This window comes from Zonotrichia albicollis, chromosome 3, assembly GCF_047830755.1.
Source record: "Zonotrichia albicollis isolate bZonAlb1 chromosome 3, bZonAlb1.hap1, whole genome shotgun sequence".
NCBI lineage: Eukaryota > Metazoa > Chordata > Aves > Passeriformes > Passerellidae > Zonotrichia > Zonotrichia albicollis.
The window spans coordinates 114,515,477-114,537,120 of record NC_133821.1 but is presented as its reverse complement, the minus strand read 5'-3'; the positions used below and the strand labels follow the sequence as shown (position 1 = coordinate 114,537,120).

Sequence of the window (21,644 nt, the reverse complement as noted above, 5' to 3'; positions counted from 1 at the left end):
ATTATCTATTGCTGTTTGAAAGCTGCAAGTTGCAAAATGATCAAACACTGGTTGGTGATGTCAACAGAATGCTCTTCAAATACTTCATCATTTAATGTTATTAAAATAATTTCTCATTTGCATACAGAATTTCATATAGCATATTATTTACAAAAGAGCTCAATGTCATATAAAATTGTTTACATTCATTATAGGAACTTATTAATTATTCTGGCTAAATAGCATGAAATCAAACCTATTCCTGGTACACAAACCATTTCCTAAAGTTCAACAACCTGAATATTTATTGTCTTTTATTCCCCACTGTCTTTTACTGCCAGCTGTTATAACCTCCCACCAGGGAAACAGAAACAACTGCCTTTGCTTCTTGCCTCATGGCTGATAAAAGATCAGCATTGCCATGAACATTGTTAAACACTACAGCCTTTTAAAAACGTGCAAAATTCTATTGTTTACATCACCAAAATTACCTTAACATTTGTCTCTGTTACTGGGGCTCCACACCTGGCCTCTTCGATTGTTGCAATTGGGTGTGTTTATGATTAAACTCACAAGAATGTGTGAATTGTTGGAAAACAGAAAAATTTGAATGGAGCAGAATTTGCACAGAATTTGCCCTCTTTGAGCATTAATTTTGGCAAGGATAAGTGAATGACATTTTTAGTGAAAAGAACGTTTTCCATCTCTTATTACTCAACCTTGATGTTAAGCAAACCCCCTGAAATTACATACATGAAATCAATGGGTATTACTGAAGTAACAAAAGTTACTTCAAATAGGTACTTCAAATTTGAAAATTATCTTCTTTCCAAAATAAATTTAGAAGTATATTTGCCATACAAGAATTATGGCATTAATAATGATAGAACTCAGTTTTTCACATTTTTGTACTTTCCTGAAGACATAAAGTACTGTTAATGTAAATATAAGGCTCAAAAAAGCTTGAGGGTAGCAGTACTTCTGTCTATGAAGTTTATGTAGAAAGATCATGAACTAAATTATTTTCAAGAAACTCAGGATAAACAGAACACCACAAGTTCTCTCAGGAGCTGACAGAATGCAAATGGGAATTTTATCTGCTATGGGAACTGGACCAAGCATTCAACAAGTCTGCTGAATAAACACATGGCAGGTACAATATGGCAAGTTTAACAGAATTTATCTGCTCCCGAAATGCCAATGCAGAAGAGAGTCACCTTTTCTGGATTACAAGGTTTAAATGATCAGCCATTCAGACATTAGCAGAATACATCAGTAGTATCAGTGTGCTGATGTTCATGAACTTGAATGTTCATGAAACTCGTATTAGTAGTGGGTCATTTCCCTTAAGTTTATCTATATCCACTCGTACTCAAAGTGTTCTTACTGTTGCAGTCCAGTGAACAGAAGCTGAAATCATCCATTAATGACACCAGAGTAGAGATGGCCTTTGCTGGTGTGCTGTTAGGTATCAGAATACATTCTAAAACCAGTATTTGAAATTAAGACAGACAGGCTTATATGCGATCCTTATCTCACTACAAATCCAAATCAGAGAAGCAAAACTATCAGCCTGTGTGTGTATGGAACAAAATACACTGTTATTTGAAGAGTAATTTCTTGAGGTCTCACATGAGGATGCCAATAAAAACCCACTGGTTTTGTACCGAAAACATCCACATCTCCCACATCTACATTAATGTGTGTTACAAGTACACCGTGGAAGTAACAAAATTCCATTTGCCACCATCACCCAGCAACTGTGTTCCCTGGCTGTAATTTGCAAACTACTAGAGGCCAAATTCGAAGTCTGTCAAGCATTTTCTGTTGTCCTTTCTTTTCAGCATAGAAGAAAATAAAGTCTGACTCTGTCATGGAGGTGGATGTGCTGAGTAGCAGTTTCATTCCTCTGTTCCAGAAAATTTCCTGGGTCTGAGAACAAGATCTTTGATAGAGGTAGTGATTTCCTGAAGCTCTTTTCGAATGCTTTCTGCTCCTTCCTCCTCTTCCATGTTATCTTTTGTGTCACTGTCTCCATGTTCAGTTTTCTTAGTCTGGCTGGTCAATTGTTTCACCACTAATCCCTGGTATTTGACTATCAGTGAATACTGATCCTGAGGGCAAAAAGTGAGAAGAAACCCAGGGGATGTCAATGTTACAGAAAAGGTAGACAGACCTATAATTAGAGATATAATTTTTTTTAAGGCATTCTCCCATTTTGGGCAAAGAGAGTTAGTGATACAGAAATATATTTCTAACAAAGCACTGACAATCTAAATTTTGAGAGACATTCAAAGAGGTAGAAAACTGAAAGTGCATCCAAGTGCTGCGAAAACAAGACAATAACCAGTGAAGCATGAAAGCAATGCAGTTAGTAAACATCACCAGTTTCAGCAGTATAAAATACAGAACTTCTATGTATTTGCTCTTTAAGAGGTATATCTTTCTTTAAAACTGGATTAGAAAAGTTTAAAATGCAACCATGCTCTAGCTCAGAGGAAAGACGTAAAGACGTGCCCTAGTAAGAATTGTAATATCCCTCAAGACAGAGCTGTCTCTATGGTTAATTCAAAGGACTAATAACACATTTTTAATTTTATAAAAAAAATTTGATGTCAGATCCCTGAAGAGATTGATCTGCAATGGAGTACAGATCAGAGCAATTGTATATTCTGCACATAAAGTAATGTTTAGGCATGAAATCAAACGGTGTCAGGTTTATACAGCAAAAATAGTGTAAGGCACAACTTTCATGTTCTGTCATAGAAAAAAGGTAATTTCCCCTTAAAAAGCTAGAAAAGAATACCTCTGGGATCTTGCCACTTAGGAAATTAATGATTTGTGGTACTGATCTTCCTGGTGCATGAAGCATGCAGTGAGTTGAAAACTGAAATAACAATACTGATGTCAGGTGCAGAACAAGAGCTGGATCTTCTGTGACTTTGAGCTGTTCAATCAGAGCTTGTCTATGCTGAAACAGGACTTGCCTAAGGAACAAGAATATATGAAACAAAAATATGATTCTATGATTTTATCATGTAGTAGTTGATCACATATGCTAAAACTTTTTAAACAGAAATTAGTTTTAATTTTCTCCTCTGACCATTTGTTTATGCAGAATTCCAAACTGTTAATTGAAAAAAATCCCCAAATTACTATCACTGGCATAGCTCAGATTTTGAAAGACCCCTAGGGAATTTATACTATAGAAAGCTAGTGAGCCAACAAAATTAGCTAAATGTAAATTCTCCTCTTTCTCCCATGGATTTAGAACTGCTTGACTTGCTATTTTTCAGTAGAGCAGTTTGGAAAGAAGGACTGCCTCTTACCCACTGAGTATGACTGCTCCCATACTAACCATCCCACGTTTGTTCAGCAATATAGCCACATTTCATAGAATAAATAAAATTAATGTACCTTTCCTTCTTTTTGTCTCCTTTTTTCACCAGAACACCACAAATATCCACTGCAGAATCAAGGCACGAAAGAAAATCTTCTATACTCTATTAAAAATAATAGAAATATTTAATCTGTATTTGCAGATTATAAAAAAGTTTAACTACTGTTCACAATTAATCACACAAAAGATCATTGTGAATACACTTGAAATAAACTACAGAAGAAACAAGAAAGTAACAGCTATTTAGTAGAAATTACCTTTGTTCATCTTACAACAGTTCACAGTTCATATACTAACCCAAACTGTAATTCATCAGTCTTGGAAATAAAATTAAAAACAAATACATGTTCTACAATTATTTACAGAAATATTTTTTATTAAGAAACACCTCAGTATGGCCTTTTGCATAAAAGAATTAATAAATAACTCTCCTTGTGCCTACATTGTCATAATCTGAATGTTTGGGGTTTCTTTAAATTATCCATAATTTTACTAGTTAAGAAATACAAGGAAGAACATCAAGAACTCTGGGAACAAAATACAAAAACATCAACCACTTTATACTGGAGATTCTCACTCAGTTTTTACTCTTCTCACCTGCCTATGAAAGGCACACTGGATTTCATATGGCAGCAAGGAGCCAAAGGAGACTATCAGCATCAAAATCTAAGATCACCTTTTCATCTCTGAACATTCACAGATACAAAAGCACACTTTCTCTCACTGCCTTACGCAAATACAAAAGATTATTTTGCCTTCAACCTTCACAGCAGCAGTGGTTACGTACTAAACTACATGTGTCAGCTATTTATTAGCATTCTATCAGCAAAACAGAAAATCTGAACTTGATTTTTACCTTGCCATTCAGAGAAGTATGCAGTTTAGTTAAAGGACCTTTGGTATCTTCTGGCAGTTTACCTAAAATCTTGATTCTGCCCTGTATGGGACAAGAATGGAAATAAGGTGTAATATTAATCGTCTTTTTGGATGTTGGCATATTATTGAAAAAATACCACTGATCTACTTGAGACTGTTACAAAGGAGCTTTTATTTTTGTACCTCACTTGTGATTGTAGAGTAATTTTCTGTAGTCATCATTGACTCAGATGCCAAGAAGTTGAAAACCAGATTTGTAATGTCTGTACACAGAGTCTTCAATAGGTGTTTGGCAAGGTTAGTCTGAGTATCATCTGTTAAAACAAATAAGTGATTAAAGTAACTTATTATAGTCATCTGGTTCCTATGATGTTATCACAGCACCTTCCTACCTGTGGACTCTATCAACCATGAGCAGTATGAGAAAGTTACGTGGATACATGAAGATAACATCCCTCATTTGCTGTGACACTCTTATGGAATGTTGTTCAGTGAAAAATGTGAGCTTTCAAGTCTGTAAGAACATCTTAATGCATTGCTAGTATTTCAAAGATGTACCTGTATAAGCAGTAAACAACCCTGTACAATCCTCCTGAACCACTGCTATTGATCAAGTCAAGAGCATACAAAGGAAAATTCTGCAGGACAACCAGTTAAATAGAAGAACACCCATGTGACTTCAAGACTGAAATACTGAATTTGGGAAAAAAAAAAGAGGCTACAGAGGCTACATGCCCAAGAACAAAGGCGAATGGGAAATAATTCTATGTATTACAAAATACAGGAATATCAGGTAGTTTTGCTGATGTTTCCTTCTGCTAGAAGATCTCCACAGGCAATTTTCTAGGCGAAAGCTGAATACAGCAGAGAATATTGGAAATGTCTACAGTATTTTCCTAATGCTAACTTTTCTGTCACTCCTTTCAGAGCAACCCCCTACAAAACAAATCTGACAGACTATCCTCAAGCAGCAGCTACTTTCAGTATCAAACCTATGAGGTTTAAACAGCAGCTTCTTAGAATCAGGTGGTACTCAATTTTTTCATTAGTGGCACAGCTGACAGAATAAAATGAGCATACTAATATTTTCCTTTTTTTTTCATCCGGACAGTGAAAAATTGGAAAGAATGCAGACACTTGGGAAGGAAAGACAAGAACACAGTTACCTTGACATAAGGTAACAGAATATGGACATGAAATAAAGAGAATGAATTTCAATTACTGTGCAAAGCTATGCACTTCAGCATAAAGGCAGTGTTATGCATACTAAACACATCTCTAGCTTTTTCCTTCTAGATTTTTCTTTTAAAACTCTAGCTCCTGTCTGACCTTTAATGTAGATTCTGGAATAAATTTAGCATCCTTGAAGGAGCATATTCATTTTTCAAAGTATGTGTTTTGTACCTGTGAAATGCTTTGCTCCCTTTTCAAATAACCGAATGTTGTTGTACAGGTTTGAGAATTCCTCCTGTAAGTCCTTCATAGCCTGTCTTCTGTTGGCTCCAGAGGAAGATGTGGAAGATGTAAAAACGGAACGCACAACCTCCTGGTAAGTTTTTGTCAAAGGTCTTAGAACAGGAAAGAAGAAAGGAGCAAACATTGAGCAAAGTGTGAAACTGTACAAGGCTTTCCCAAATATATCAGCAACAGAGAAAACGACCTCATTATGTAGTAAATGACGGGGACATGAATGCTACAGAACCGTGAGATAAACAAAAAGCCAATTATGAAAATTAGAAAAAAAAACCATGAAGAAATTAAGATATTAATTAAACTATACTTAATGGCAGATGTTCTAATGTTATAGTATGTACGGTATGTAAATATATGCCAAGGTTTTCACAATCCTCAATGGGAAAAAGGTGAAAGATAAAGGGATTTCTAGTAGCAATGCTATTCACAAGCTTTCAGGGGCCTCTGGACAAATTTCTAAAGATGCAATTACTATGGCACTCCAGATTTATTCAAGCTTGGCTATTACAGTCTTATCTCATGTTCCTTTTGCTCTGAACATATATATTCACATTCTCTTTGGTATGGAATATCTTTTAAAAGAAGTTATTAATCTTTGCATAGCTCAGTTTGCTAGCATAACTTACTATCCTGCTCTCATGGGTAACAGTGGAGACACAGATGCCAGGAAATGTGAACATATATCAAAGGCTGTCCAGAACATCAGACAGCTGAAACCCCAGTGTGAGGGGGTGTAAATACACCCATGAAGCTGAAAATGAGCTTGCAGGACCATGTACTGCTAAGCAGAAGCACATTCCTGTGTCAGTCCAGCTTTCTAATACATAAAACATGTAACATGGAGCTGTACAGAAAGACATGAACCACAATATTCTCTATCAACAAGACCCTCTTTTCTAAGCAAGAAAAAAGACTGAAGTGTAGATTCATCTGAAGTGAATCACAATTTTTCTAACTCCAGCCGAATTATTGAAATTACCTTCTTAGATGTTCAGCAATTTCTGTAATGAGCTCTTCAGGGCAATCCTGCATGCGGGTCTTTAAAACATCCTCAATTTCCTCTTGTGACATGAAAGAGAACTCCAGCTTCTTACTCCTACCTGTAGTGGCCATAAATAACACTCATTCAATGGGAAAACATTCCATTTAATATTGCTACAATTACTCTGTGCCATGAGACACTGAAAAGCCTCAAATTCCAACCACCATGGAAGAAATGCTTATCAACAATGGAAAAACTGGGATGATTATACATGACAGGGGAATTTTACACATGTGAAAAACTGACAAAATCTCTCGTTTGATCACTTAGAAGTTTCTGTAATAGACAACTGAAGTAGTGTATGAGGATATGTATTTTTGGTGACACTTTTTTTTCTGCTTGGCCCATTATTTTATACCATGTCACCAAGACCAAATAAAGTGCCAAAACTGAACTGAGTGTTCCTACTTGAAGGATTTCACAACACTATTCTTTTTATTTTTTTAAACTCCATTTAGTAAGGTACACAATCATGTAACACAGTGTCCTAAACTTGAGGTTACAGTATAAAATCTGAAACATGATAAATTAAATCAGACAAGGTGTTCCTGTAATAAAAGCAACTTACATGCATACAATTTAGTGCATCTGTATTTCAGTTTCATACAAAACATGAACTTTTCCCGGGTGCTGTAGAATTTTTACATGTAGAAATGAGATCAGAATGATGACAGAGAACCAGAAAAGGACATGTTCCAGATGTACCTTAACACAGGCTTATTGTGCACATAAGTATGGAGAACAATGATGTTCCTTGCTGTGCCACAGCAGTAATGAACGGTTTATAAACAAGTGAAAAGGGAAGTTAAATCAGGTTTTAGAAAGGATCTTATTTATACTTGAATGGTTTCATCTGAGTTTACCTTGAGATTGTGGTTCAAGCTATTTATTATAATATAGCAATAAGGGCAGAACAGAAAGCCTACACCAAAACCCAAAAGTGACTGAACATTGTTTTACTCAGTAACTGAGTAGTCCTGAAAAATAATTATATTTATATGTGGATTACAGTACACTGTGAGAACAGTATCAAACAAAATTACCACAGTGTATTTCACACGTCAAATATCACGCTTCAAAGTATCTTTCAGTCAGTATTTAAAGCCTCGATCCTACATAAAAAATGGAAGCACACACATTTCTGGTTCTCCAGCAAACAAAAGAAAGAACATGGCTGCCTCATTTGCAACCACTGTTTGCTCTAAACCTAACAAAGTCGGCTTTTACTTAGCAAGCCATTCAGGCTCCTTTTAATAGTGGACAAACAGGCACCAACAATAAGAAGTGATATTAAAACTATCAAAACATTAGTTTTGGCTGTATATTTTATTCCTATGAAGAAAAAAACTGTTTGATTGCTATGATTTGTTAATTTAGGCCATTCATTTATCAAACACTATGCAGCAGGTGTTACAAAATCAAGTGTAACATTCACCCCAAAATCTACGGCATTTCCTACATAAAATAAAAGAATGAATATACAATGGTATTATTTCCTTGACTTAAAATTTCCTTTTTAAAGACTAAGTTATACTGGTCAGTGAACATGTAATGTCCATTTCATTTAAATACCAGACCCATAGATACAATTTTAAGTACACAGTGTTCTCATCTTCTTGACATTTTAGCTGACCCTATCTAAATGGTGGGGGAAGAACAGACATGTAGGAAAAAAACAAAGTAGTAAAACCATGTTGAATAGCTATTAATAGATAGTGTCTAAAATAAAATGACAAACCTGTGGCAGGCCCTTGTGACTCTTCATCGCTGTCAGCATCCTTTCTCCCTTTCTTCTTGGTTTTCTTGATCTTTATCTCTCTGGCATTCCCACCACCTCCTCCTCTCACGCTTCCACTGCCCTCTGGTGGGGAATTACTTGTTTAGTACACAGGAAAGTTGCAGCACTTAAAAAGTTTACAATGCCACAGTAATTTATCTATGTTACTTGTTAATGCTGGATTGAAAACCACAACCTGATTCTAAACACAACCTAGAACATATATTTCAGAATCTTAAGGCCATAAGTTTCATTCTTAAGAAAAAAAAGCAACTGAAGCAAAGCTTTGTGTAAGCTACTGTCATTAATAAACACAAACATCAAATGCACATATATTAAAAAGAAGAAAAAAAAGCAGTATCGTGCTTCAGCTAAAAACAGATGAGATACCAGGGTCCATAATGTAATAGGAGATCTCTGTCAGCTGAAAACAGCATCTTAGTAAGCATTTAGCATTTTTATTCAGTGATGCTAAATAACTTGAGTTTATAAAAATTATGTTAGGTAATGTAACTGTTAATTTTCAGAGAAAGAATCTTACACTATAAGCATTTACCCAAAATATTACTGGAAGTATACATTCAATTAACTAGAGCACTTGATCCTTTTCAACTTCTCCTAGATGACTACAGAGTAATGGGATGTTCCAGCTCTGACACACATAACAAATTACTTTGTTCACAAGTTCTGAAATCAATGTATGCAACTTCAGACAGAATCTCTACTCTCCACAAGACAAGCTGCTCTGCTCTTTCTTCCCTTTTTCACATCCTCTTCTGTTATTCTTTCACTTAGAAGAAATTTAAACTCCATGGTGCTAGACATATATGCATTGAGAAAGTGGGTGTTTTTCCATTTAAATATGGTCCAAGGTTTCAAGTAACTACATTATGTAACTACTATTTTTTAAGAAAAGGAAACACAAAGACATGGTGCTCTTACATAAAAAGCTAACTGCATCTGTTACATGTCACAGATGGATTTTTAAGCATCACTCTGCAGAACAGCCAAAAAAATAGTGTTTTTCACAAACTTATTTGAATTGTGACTGCATTACAGTAATTACATTACATAAAACTGTTATGTTGGGGGGCTTTTAGGTAACGCACATAACAGTCCATAATAAAACATTTCAGGGCAGTGCTTGCTGATGGTGCAGCATGTTACCTGTGGCTATGAATTTGTCCAGACACGTAGTACAGGCTCAGTAGAGTCTCACTCCTCAGAGGGCTGGAAACTGAAGTCATTCTATTATGACAGCTCAAAGATCCAAGCTTCTCTACCTTAGCTATGGCCTAGAAAAATCTGCCATCTCTTATGGCAAGCATAAGTTTAATTTCTATGTCAACTCAGACCTACCCATGCTTTTTTTTTTAAGAGTAGAATGTTCTATTTTGAGTATATTCAATCATGCCAGATGCACCAGTGCTCTAATTCTCTTACTTTCAGTAGCATAGTAACACTCTGCAAGTGAGTTCAACATAGATTGCTCAGCTCTGTTGCAACAGCAAAAGAATCACACAAAGTTTTTGGGATTCACAGTCTTCAGACTGAATACTGGTTTAAAAAGCAGGATGATTTCAAAGGGTTAAACCCACATATATTTATTCTTCCTTCAACTGAAATCTATTCCAAACAGTCACCACACAAATGAAGTAAGGTTTGGGATTAATTTAATCCAGAACATACCTCAAAGTAAGCTATCTAAATCTCCAAGTAACTGTTAGATGTGCAAAACCAGAAAATTCCATGGCATGGTTTTCTCAGAAAAGATGACAAGTATTCCTCAAAAAAAAAATCCCAAAAACTCATTCTAATTTTAGAAAAAGTTATTTTGGAATTAACATCCAAAGACTAATAATAAGAAACATAGTAATTTTCCTGGACCCCTGAAAAATGGAGACTAAAATTTAATCTATACTGTGTAATAAAACATAGTAGAGAGGTCCCTGAGCTAATACTGCCTTTATTAAATCTTGTGTGATCATCCTGTATAAAAAAATAAATGAACACAGGCTTCCTTGCTTCTAGAAACAGTTCACTTGTGTTGAACTAACTCGAGTCCTTTATAGCACTTCCTCTGCATTTCTAAGTCTGAAATTAGTTCTCATGGGCATAGCTGAGATGTATGCATATCCACAGTATGATGGTAAGCAGCTGGATTATTTCTTAAATATCTTAAGCAACAGACTGGAAGCATTTAATGGAGTAAAAAATATACTAACTTTATATTTGAGTATTTCAAAGATAAAACAAATTAGTTTGGGGGTTTTTTTGCTTAAGCTGAATATTGATACCTTACCTGCTGCTTTCTTTCTTCTTTCATCCTTTTTGTCTTTTTTATTAGTATATGAGCTCTCTAAAGAAGCCTGTTTTAAATCCTCTTCAGTGATTAAATTAACAGGGTTGTTTTTAATTTCCTAAAATGAAGAACATGCACATCATAGCAAAAAGATACAGCAATGGAAGAAATATTTAAGCCAGCTGGCCATTTTCGAGTACACGAATCAAACATCAAATTATCAAAGTGGACAAGACTGGACTTCTTGAGTACACCAGAATATAAATTAGATCCATCAAATATAGAAACCTGCTGTTCATTTGTCTTGCTTCTTCTCTAGTTGTATTTCAGATGAGATGTACAGAAATTTTAACAGAGACTGGAAAGTTCCATGAACTTTACTCCAACACTCAACATGCACTGCATCTTGACCAACAAAAAACCTACTGTACCTTTTCTGCTTTCTGTTGCATCAGATCAGAAAAGAGCTCAGCACAGCTGCTTAGAAATTTCTCACTGACTGCAATGGTGTCATTGAAGACCAAACCTGAAGAGCTTTTGTTTAAAGATCTCATGACTTGCTGTAGCAAAATCCCAACATCTTCTACTGACAATGAGCTGGGCAGAAGAGTCTAGGGTAAAGAAAATTAAAATACAGCAGCCTTGTAAGTGGATAAACAGAATAGACAGAGGCCTTTTGACACCTACTAACTATTCAGAAAGCATTGCACTTTTCAAATTAAGCTACTGATTTAAGACTACACACTATTTTAAATCTTCTAACATGCAAATCCACATTGCTGTAGAAATATGTGTTACCTCTGGGCAAATGCATGGTACAACAGCTACAAAGCAACACCAAACACAGAACATCAGCAGCACTTCAGAGCAACAAAGGCAGTGCTGTCAGGCCTAAAATTAGGACTTAGGACAAAGTGGCTAAGGTCTCTCTGCTCACCAAAAGTGTTGGAAGCATTTAGTTTAGACATTTTCTCAAAAAAAAAAAAAAGCCCAACAGAAATATATTGTTCTCTAGTAGAGAAATACACTAGTTTGAAATGAAAGTTAGTCTTACATATCTATAAATTGAATGCCAGTAGGTCCTTCCTGTGTTTTTGTTCAGATCAAATCAAAGGCAAATAATGCCCTTTTACCTGTCATTTTAATTAGCCTGAATTTTCTTCTTTGACAACACAGAATTTCATTACACATATATGTAGTTTCAATAAAGTATCATTTGACATAAAAATAAGAAAAAAAAATCCAAAAGCAATTGAAAGGATTGCTTACTGCTACATCTATCCAGTTTCCAGAGCTGATGGCTTCCTCCACAGAGGCTTCAACTTGATCCACAATCTCTTGACCAACACAAGCTGCTCTCAGAAATAAGAGTTGTGCAGACTTGTATCTTTTTTTAATGTAGCCTGCTGGGTCAGGGATGCCAAGTCTATACAATGCATCAAATTCTGTAAAACAGTTAGATGTCTGTTAAAATTTAGTTCCTTTATATACATACAAGATCTTATAAGATGACTTTAATTTGAAAGCAGGAAACGAAGAGTTAAACATATTTTTTATACAAGTCAATGCAGCCTTAAGCTAATGCTGACCTAAAACTTAGTTCAGTACAAGCTACATCTAAATGTTTTTAATAGAAGTATGCAGATTATATCATGGATGTGACTTTGATCTGAGTTTAGAAAATTGGCTTTTTCATATTCTTATACCAGTAAGTTTGTATTTGCAGTCATATCTTTCCAAAGTGTTCTAATATATAATGAACAATATTTACAATACATACAGTGTCCAAGTGTTTTGCTTTCAACTATTTAGCAGTTCATACTTAAGATGTGGAGAAAATATTCAAAGACTGACAGACACTCCATCAGTTAAGCAGTGTTACAGAAACACTTGATACTATCATTTATTTTAAGTTAGGGTGAACCTTTTCAATCTGCAAGAATACCTACTACTTAGGGCCTGACCATTTGGGACCATAAGGGGACATTCCTCTCTTTATTCAAATCCACATTTTCCCACAGCCTGTGGTGTTTCAAAACACCATCATCCAGCATCACTCAGCTTCAAGTTAGATATAATTGTCTGGATTCTAATCAGGACACTAGTGCTACTCACTCCAGTTCTAAAAATGTTAGTTTGGAAAAAAATTCTTCCTGAGCACTGCATGCTTGGACTATTAGTAGCCAAAGTTTGGTTGTAATCTGGACACCTGGCATGAAACTCCAGCCATGATGATCTGAAAAGTCTACAATGAGCAGGCTAATCAATGTCTTCAGAGCAGTAACAAAACCTGCATTTGTAATTGTGAGAAATAGTTACTGTTTAGCAGTACGGTCCCCTCTGCTGAAACACAGTTCATTGTGATAAAGTAACACACATTATGAGCAAGGTGGTGTTTGAGCAAAGGAGTATCAGCCACTGCATTGGTTTCCACTGCTCCCTGTGAGGCTTCACCCTAAGCACTGGCTATATTAAGGTAAGATCAATTACATACACTAGTTTTAGAAAGCTGTTTTATCTGTAAGAATATAGATTAATTACCTAAGTAACCATTCTGCTTGAAAAAGGAATCCACCCATTTGTTCTGTGTTCTGGAATAGATGTCTGGAACAAACACAGCCTTGTCCTGTCTCCCACCAACCACGGTGCCTTTCAGACGACCAGCATTAACAAGTTCTTCTAGCAAAGCTACAAGAGGAAAATAAATGAAGAGATGTTTCCTAAGTTAGTATATCCATTAATCAAAAGATAGTAATTATTTTCCCTGGTTTGTTTTTCTTTTCTTTTCTTTCCACCAATTTGTTTGTGCTTGTTCTAGTGCAATATTGCCAAGCTCTATCAATTATTTTTAACACTTATGAGAATTTCTTCACAAAAGCTCTGGAAATCAGACAATGTTTCTAAAAAGTGAGCCACAATGGCAGGATCAAAATGTTTTTTTACTGAATATATACCTGGGCACTTCTAGTTTTTAATTTAAAAAATGCAGACATAGAAGAATCTTTTTCTGACCCGAAGAGTAAAATATAATAGCATTTTATTAGTAATTTTTTTTTTAATTCACTGCTTGCACATTAACCAAAATGAAAAAAAAAAAATACTGGAATGCAGAAAATGATATAAAAAGTCATTACCTAAACTGCATAACACAGTTGCCAATAATAACCTCTTGAGAATACTGCTAGCAAAAAACATATTGGTAACTGGCAGTACCAAAGTACTAAGCACTTCTCAATGCTAAATAAGATTTTTAAAATCCATTTAAATTGCATAGGAATATCTGATTTGCCTCCTATGATCTGCTTCTGCCTTTCTGTAATATAAGAGATAGATTTTTAAAAAATCAGTGACATCAACTGCTAACTCTGCTAATTTCCAGAGCTTTGCCAAATGGCTTTTTAAAATACTCAGTTTATGTTCATTTCTGTTTCACTGAAAGACGTGTTTTGCTCTGGAACAAAAGAATAAATGGTATCACATGGCAAGGCTTCTTCCTCATTAAACAGAAGCAGCAATCAACACTTCAACATGCTTAGTACAGCACACAGAGGTCCAGCTCACTTATGCAGGAAAGTTTACCTGAAAGCCCAGTTCCAGAAGAAACAGTGCACAGCAAATCATGACAGTTTTTGTCAGATATGCCCATAGTGTAGATGAGCTTCTATAGGCTAGCAGCTATTGAGCACAACTGCCACTAGCAAAGCTGAACAATACTTACACTGAAAAATGCAGCAGAAAGAGAAACTGATTTAAACAAGATATAGCTTTATGTAATTTAAGACAAAAACCAGGAATTATGTTCTACTATGGTTCAGTTACATTGACTAAAATGGAACTTTTAAGGCCAATTCTGGAAATAAAATAACTTTTTTATACTTCCTAATATTTTAGTTGCCCTAGAAAATAGAGTCAAGGTGTCTGTTCCACTTAAGCAACTGTTAGATAATACAGAATGGCTCTCTGTTTACAATTTCAACTTCTTTTTACTCAAAGATTTTAGGAAAAATAATTACACTTTCCTAGAACTCCACAAAGTTGGTTGAAAAATCTATTCATGCAGGAAAAGAAAAAAAATCTATTCTTTACAGAAAGAAGGTGTCAGAAGAAAAGAAGTCAAATGAAGACATCAATTAAATTCTGTATTTTATCAAGTGCCAGTTCTAAACCTCCAGGGCAGAGGAGGTGCTCTCAGTGACTTCACAGTTCATTGCTACAGTTATGTCTAGACAGTATTTTGTTTTAAAAGAACAGGATCCCTGTAGAACTACCATGAATTCTCATTTATTTTTAAAGGTGACCAAGTAGTTTGTAGTGACCTATTAGGTCTGCATCAAAGCCTGACAAAGATGGTAAGTGTCCCTCCATGTCAGTCCTACACCCAATAACATAATGCCCAGAAATGAATTACATCTGTTACTTCATTATGCTTTGTAATTAGTGTCTTAACCTGAAGAGTTTCACATTTCTAAAACTACTTTTTATTGTAACTTTATGAGAGCTTAAGGTGAATAGCAGCCCATCTATGTGAAAGAACCAAAGAATAATATTTATCCTGTCTAAACCCAAGTATTGATTAAATAATTAGCTGTTTGTAAATAATACAAATATTACACTGAACTTACATTTTTATTCTGGAAGAGACAGAAAACCGATGACCACTTTTAAACACATTGTTAACAGTGAGACATAAAAAGCTAAAAAGTAACATCATTAAAAGGTATTTTTCAAGTTTGCAACATTTGTGAAATAGAAATGGTATCTCAGCAAAGGGACACAATAAAACCTGGTAGCAAATAAAAAGATAAAAAGCTCTTTGAAACTTAGAAACTGCAGAGGTAATGAGAGAAAGTAAAAAAAAATAAAGAAAAGAATGAAAAAAAACTCACTAAAAAAACCCCATGGAAATACTAGAAGGACGTATTGTGATGCTCACTGGTGTCAGGAAAATATCAGAACTTCAATTCCAATTAACACTGTACATCATCAAAACATGATGATGTACTTGAAGGACTTATCTGAAATAGACTGTAACAAACACTGAAATTTGCTGGGTATTGAGACATTATTATAATGCAATTTGACAGATTTTTCCCTTTAATCTATGAAAACTTGGATGGCACATAAAAAAAATGGTGGAAATTTTAAATTGATCATGTGGAAGTAGACTGTTTATATGATTTTATTTAAGTGCTAGGATTTTAATTTTTAATGAATAAGCCTGTGGTGGAGAACAACAGGATAAGCAGAGAGATATTACAGTTGAGCTAAAGTGAACAATACCCTGAAGGCAAAAATATCCAATCTAGAGAAGCATTAAGGTTCAGGAGAAGAGACAGAAAACCAATAAAGGATTTTAAAAGACCAGCAGCACTTGGTCAGCCAGCACAGAAGACTAATGATGCTTGAAGCAGCATTTTTGAGAGAGAGGGGAGAGCACACAAAGTGACAAACAAGTAGAGCCTAAAGATTTAAGCAGCTGAATAGGTAATTTTTATGCATTTCTACTTAGAAAAGGAAAATAAAAGCAAACAGTTTAAGGATCTGTTTTATCTCTCAGCATATAAAGTCATTCAACTAAGAGTACAACAAAAGCTTAGCCTCCATTATCACAGAAAAAAGTCAGTAAATCAAATCCTGAGCAATTAATGCCATTTGGCTACATAATATCTGTCCCCTTTTGTATGCTTCACTGATAAAACTGCTAGTAGCTAAGGGCAAATAATGAAAGAGATGAATAAATAAGTACTGTACTTCTTGAATCATTCTGTCCCCAGAGGCATCTTGTCAACAAATGTTTTCATTGCTCTGGATACAGAGAACATCCCTTCAGTGATGGATAGCACAAAGGGTTTAATACTTTCTACACTAAAGAGAAACACATTGTTCTGTATTTCAGAATTAAGTCTATGTGCTAAAAAGCTTCTTTGATAGCACACTTTTAATAATGAGGAATGGATTTCCTAACAAACACACAAAATATTCTGAATGAAACTCACAGTAAAGTAAATGTTCTTGAAATCCATACCGAGTGATCAAGCTACTTACAGGTGTAGGCCTTGGGAAAAAAAAAGAAAAACAAAATATAAATTAATTATATGAAACTGATGTGGAGAATCCAGAAACAAGAGACGTTACTATAGATGAACACAGCCTCAGGGTACTGCACTGATGTTTAAAATAGCTTACAAGGCTTTAACTTTGAATTATCATGAAGTAACAACACAAAAGCTATGATAATTATAAGGAAACTTCTGCTTTGTTAAGTTTTCCTCTTCCTACAAAGTGACACAAAAATTTGATTTAATAAGAAAAACTTATCTATAATCATATGTAGTGACCATATCAATATGTAACCGACTAAGGAGCAGTGGAGTGACAAGAGGACAGATATTCTACAAAGTAATAAAAGAACTACAGAGTAACACTTTCTTCAGCCAAAACACTAATATATGTTGTACAGTGTATATAACAATATAACAGTATGTTGTTATATACAGTATAACTATATACAATATAACAATACTTCCCTTGTTTTCCAAAAGTGAGCTCCTATTTCTAGCAAGTGAGTCTAATGTAACTGAGAATTGGTGCCAGGAATTTTACTACACTTAGGAGAATCTACCCATAGGTCCTTTTTCTTTTTCAATCACAAGTGAATCTGGACCATAAAGACCTATAGCAAAAATGTTTTAATATGTGGTTGCAGCATTGCAATTTACCGAGTAATCGCCGTGAAGAGCCCACGAATGCGCGCTCGATGGCGGGACACAAAGGCTTCTGTAAAAATCACCCCACGGTTTTCCTGGTCTAGTTGGCCATGAATAATTCTACCCAAACGCCTGGATAATGCCTGAAAATAGAAAAATTGAGCTTTTCTAAGCATGCCTTCTTCCGTCAGATATGTGGGTATCTCATGACAGAAAACTCTGCAGAAAACAGAAGCACGGTTTGCAGATGCACCATGAAAACGAAGATTTAACCTTAGTATTAATTTTGTATAAAACAGCGACTTAAAGCCATGGATATTGCAAAGATAAAGAAAGAAGGTTGTCACAACCAATCCTGCATTTGCCAGGTTGGTGGCTTCCATCACCTGTAACAGGAAGTCTCCTGGAAGGTTATATGCCTTGCAGAGTTCCGATATTGTCACCTGGCCAGTTTCCTGTAGTTTATCATTTATTTCTTCTGCTAATTGATCCAGATAACTCCTTTAGCAAAAATGAGAAAAAGAAAAGACAACACATTAAGTGTGACATTCAAAGTCAACCTCAAGATCACATACTGAGTAACTGACCTCTTTTAATATACCTCTTTCTGCTACATCTTTGCAAAAATAAACTAAAATTTATTTTAAAGGAATAAAGGAGAACAGTGTAAGGGAAAATGTGTGTGTTTTTTTAAAAAGCCTGCTAAGCAGGTAGCTAGTTGTAACATGGGGCATTTATCTACTTGTATGAAAATTTCAAGCAAGAGAAAGAGGAAAAAAATGTCAATGAAAATTGGAAAACAGCTTAAGTAAGCAAGACAGGTCTTAACTATTTCAAGAGAGCCAGGTACTTCATATTTGACAAAAACAGTTCCTGAAGCTCAATCAATAAAAAGGACAGCCCCACAAGGGTATTAGTTCAGTGGTTGTCAGGGTGCTGGAAGCCACGAAATAACCAGCTCAAACATCTTAGGCTTGTGAGGTAAAACAAGAGACAGAATGTTTGTCAATAGCTGAGGCAGACAGCAAAACTAGAAACAAATGAGATCTGGCTCTGGTACACAGACACACTGGGTAAGAAATGAAGCCTCTTAAATGCAGGACACTGAACACAGATGTTCAGTAGGGCCTTTACACCATGGATTCACTGGATGCTTTGCTGAGATAGGTCTCACCTGCCAAGAGTAGCACTGATCACCACCAAGCAGCTCTAAGATCAGCCAAGAAAAATGTATTTTACTTCAGAAGCAACAAAGGTTTGACACTAAGTTTTAGTCTGCGTTTAAAAAATAAGCATGGTATGAATTATACATATTGCTCCTGAAGGTACTCACTCATTTATAAGCTGTCCCAGTACAAGCTGAATACCTTTTTCAGATTTAACAATGTCATTAGCTCTGTTTTCAATGTGCAGAAGGTCCACATTTATCACCTAAAAAAAAGAACTCTTATCAGAACTTTAAATTGAAAATCATTCTCAAACATTGAGACATTAGTTACACATTCCTACATCTTGAGGAAAGATGCTCTTATTTTTTTATACTATTGCATACAAATACACTTGATCTGTGTTTTGGAATAAAGTAGCAATCCTTTAGAGAAAAAACTTCTCTTTGCAACTGTTGCAAGGTTGAAGAAAACTATGTGATAAAAAAATACCAGAAAGCAGTAAGACAAAATAGGAAACTGGCTTTTAGGAAGGTTTTCTGTTTCCAAGTAATTTTGCTCAAGCCTGAAGGAAAAATTAGCCACAGAGGAAGACTACTGCAGGACAAAGATTAGTGGAGACACAAAGAATAATGAAGGAAGAGGACAGATTCAAAGAGGCATGCAAAGTTAATAATGCAGCCTCCTGCAGCTTTAAATTTAAATGGGTGACATATTTCTTTTCAGTCTGCCCTCCTTAGTTTACAAAGAAAGAGTTCACAAACAAAAAGTGTATTTATCAGTAGTAATTTCAGAAGTCCTAGATTATCACTAAGCAGAGAGGTTTCAATTAATGAACTCCATATTCACAGCATACATGGTGATGAAAATAAAGAAGTATAAAGTTTTTATTACTAAAGTTACCTGTTGTAAGTCAACAATGTTAACTCGACCTTCAAGAAAAGATAAAACACACTTTTAGCACATGAAACATATTTGAAGAGATTTAGAATAAAGTACAGAAAAGATTTAATTACTTTTTCTGTAGACCAATTAAACTAGTCCATGAGTGCCCAGAGATTGTTAAAACTTTCTACCTTTCATGATACTACTAACAAAAAACCCACCAAATTTTAATTCAGTCCAAGCTGTCTCAATGGTATGATACACCATGGCAAAACACAAACTGAGGCAAACCTGTGATAACAGTGAGAAAATGGCTAACCCGAATGGACATAATAAGAAGTTAATTTTTCTGAACATATGACTCAGTGAAATTCACCCTTAGGAATAACTCAAAGTACAACACATTGCCTGCTTATTAAAGCCATCAACAAAAAGCAATCTGAACTTCCTTATATATCTAAGTCATATCTTTCAGTGCAAGTGGCTCTTCACATTGGTAAAATAAAAGAACTTCTCAATGACAATTTACAAATATTATTATTACCAATGGTGTGAAAGGAGAATGAATTTGAAATTCCAAGACAGGGTCAAACATCCTGGCCAGGTACTAACTGTATTAGAACATCAAATTTCCTTCAACAGGATTTTTATACAACTTTTATGTCAGAAATTCCACATGGGTGAAAATAAACCAAATAGCTTATTTTGATATGCTTATCTAAGAGCCTGACATGGATCTGAAGTAAAAATAAAAGAGTAGTAGGTGAATTAATGTGTAGATGAAGCAAACTGACTTTTTCGGAATGATTAAGAGTACTGAAAACTTTCAAAATCTCTCTGTAGCCTTCAAAATTAACTTCCACATTCAAGGGAAGAAGGAAAGTGCCACACTTACCACCAGAAACATGGAGCTCATCGCGGATCTCCTTGCTAATCTGTGCTGGAGTGACATACTCCTTGCCATCAAGGGTGTGCACTACTTCCAGCTGCTTCTCTGCGATCAGCTTTGTCACAATTTCTATACAGTTCCGTTCTGACAATCTATCAGAAGCAGAAGGAGTCAGCAGTTATTCTAAGCAAGTGCCTGCTAAAATTACCTTTAAAGTTTCAAACACACTAAACATGGGAAGTACAATGAAGACTGCTTGCAGCTCTTTGTCAACATACTTTTTCAGACTAAGAAATTAATATCTGTATGCTGCTTACCACCCACCAAACCATCCATATGGTTTCACTTGAGCTGGCCATCTCTCCAAAAGTTTTACCAAAACTCCTGAACAGCTTTCAGCCCTGTCAGCTGTGAGAACGCACTTGCTGGTGAATCTGGGAACGCCTGTAATTAAAGAATTCCTGTCTATGACACTTCTCTGCGTTTTTATTTTATTTTTGCATATTTCAGATTAATTTTTCTTTAACAAAAACAAGTTCTGGGCAATGGCCTCAACTAGTCAAGCAGACAGAAGAGTGAAACCGAGCACTGAAGCCGTGATGATTTTGAGCAACTCCAACTCAGCAATGACTACACACTCAGTCGGTTCCCTGGGCCTGCCCGCGCTCTGGGGTCCCCGAAGGGACGCGGGCTCCAACATTGACACAGGGAACGGGCGAGGGGCCGGGCCGGGCCCCGCGGGGTGCACGGTCTGGGGGCCGCGGGGGAAGGGGCGCCGGCGCGGGGAAGGGGCGCGGCAGGCGGTGCCGGCGCCGCCCTGCTCACCTGTGGGCTACCTCGGCGAACTGCGCCCGCTGGAAATCGGCCGCCAGCTGCCGGATCTCCTCCCAGGCCGCCGCCATGGCGCAGCGACACGTCAGCCGCGGCCGGGCGGCAGCGGGCAGCGAGCGGGGCCGGCCTCCGCCCGCAGCGCCGCCCCGCGGCACGGAGGCACCCTTGCGCGGGCTGGGTCATTGAAAACAGACGGTACAAAAGCCAACCGCGGGAAAAGGAGCAAAAAGCGATTTCCGCAGTCGGGGCTGGCTCCAGCAGCGGGATCCCGGCGGGGCGGGCACGGCAGCAGCTCTGCTGTGCTGCCCGCGGCGGCC

At 36.2% G+C, this 21,644-nt stretch overlaps 1 protein-coding gene across 1 annotated transcript; it reads right to left on the bottom strand.

Moving 5' to 3' along the window:
• Positions 1-51: 51 nt before the first annotated feature.
• Positions 52-21,480, bottom strand: UFL1 (UFM1 specific ligase 1). Its single transcript, XM_005483977.4, has 19 exons — positions 21,322-21,480; positions 20,503-20,648; positions 19,626-19,654; positions 18,890-18,987; positions 17,943-18,057; positions 17,569-17,699; positions 16,846-16,904; positions 13,391-13,537; positions 12,119-12,294; positions 11,281-11,460; positions 10,850-10,967; positions 8,509-8,631; positions 6,708-6,828; positions 5,660-5,823; positions 4,439-4,569; positions 4,236-4,316; positions 3,397-3,482; positions 2,786-2,966; positions 52-2,093 (listed from the first exon to the last, which is right to left on the bottom strand). Exons 1-19 carry the CDS (start codon positions 21,396-21,398, stop codon positions 1,881-1,883), a joined length of 2,376 nt encoding a protein of 791 aa, XP_005484034.2. The 5' UTR covers positions 21,399-21,480; the 3' UTR covers positions 52-1,880.
• Between the last annotated feature and the right edge of the window lie 164 nt (positions 21,481-21,644).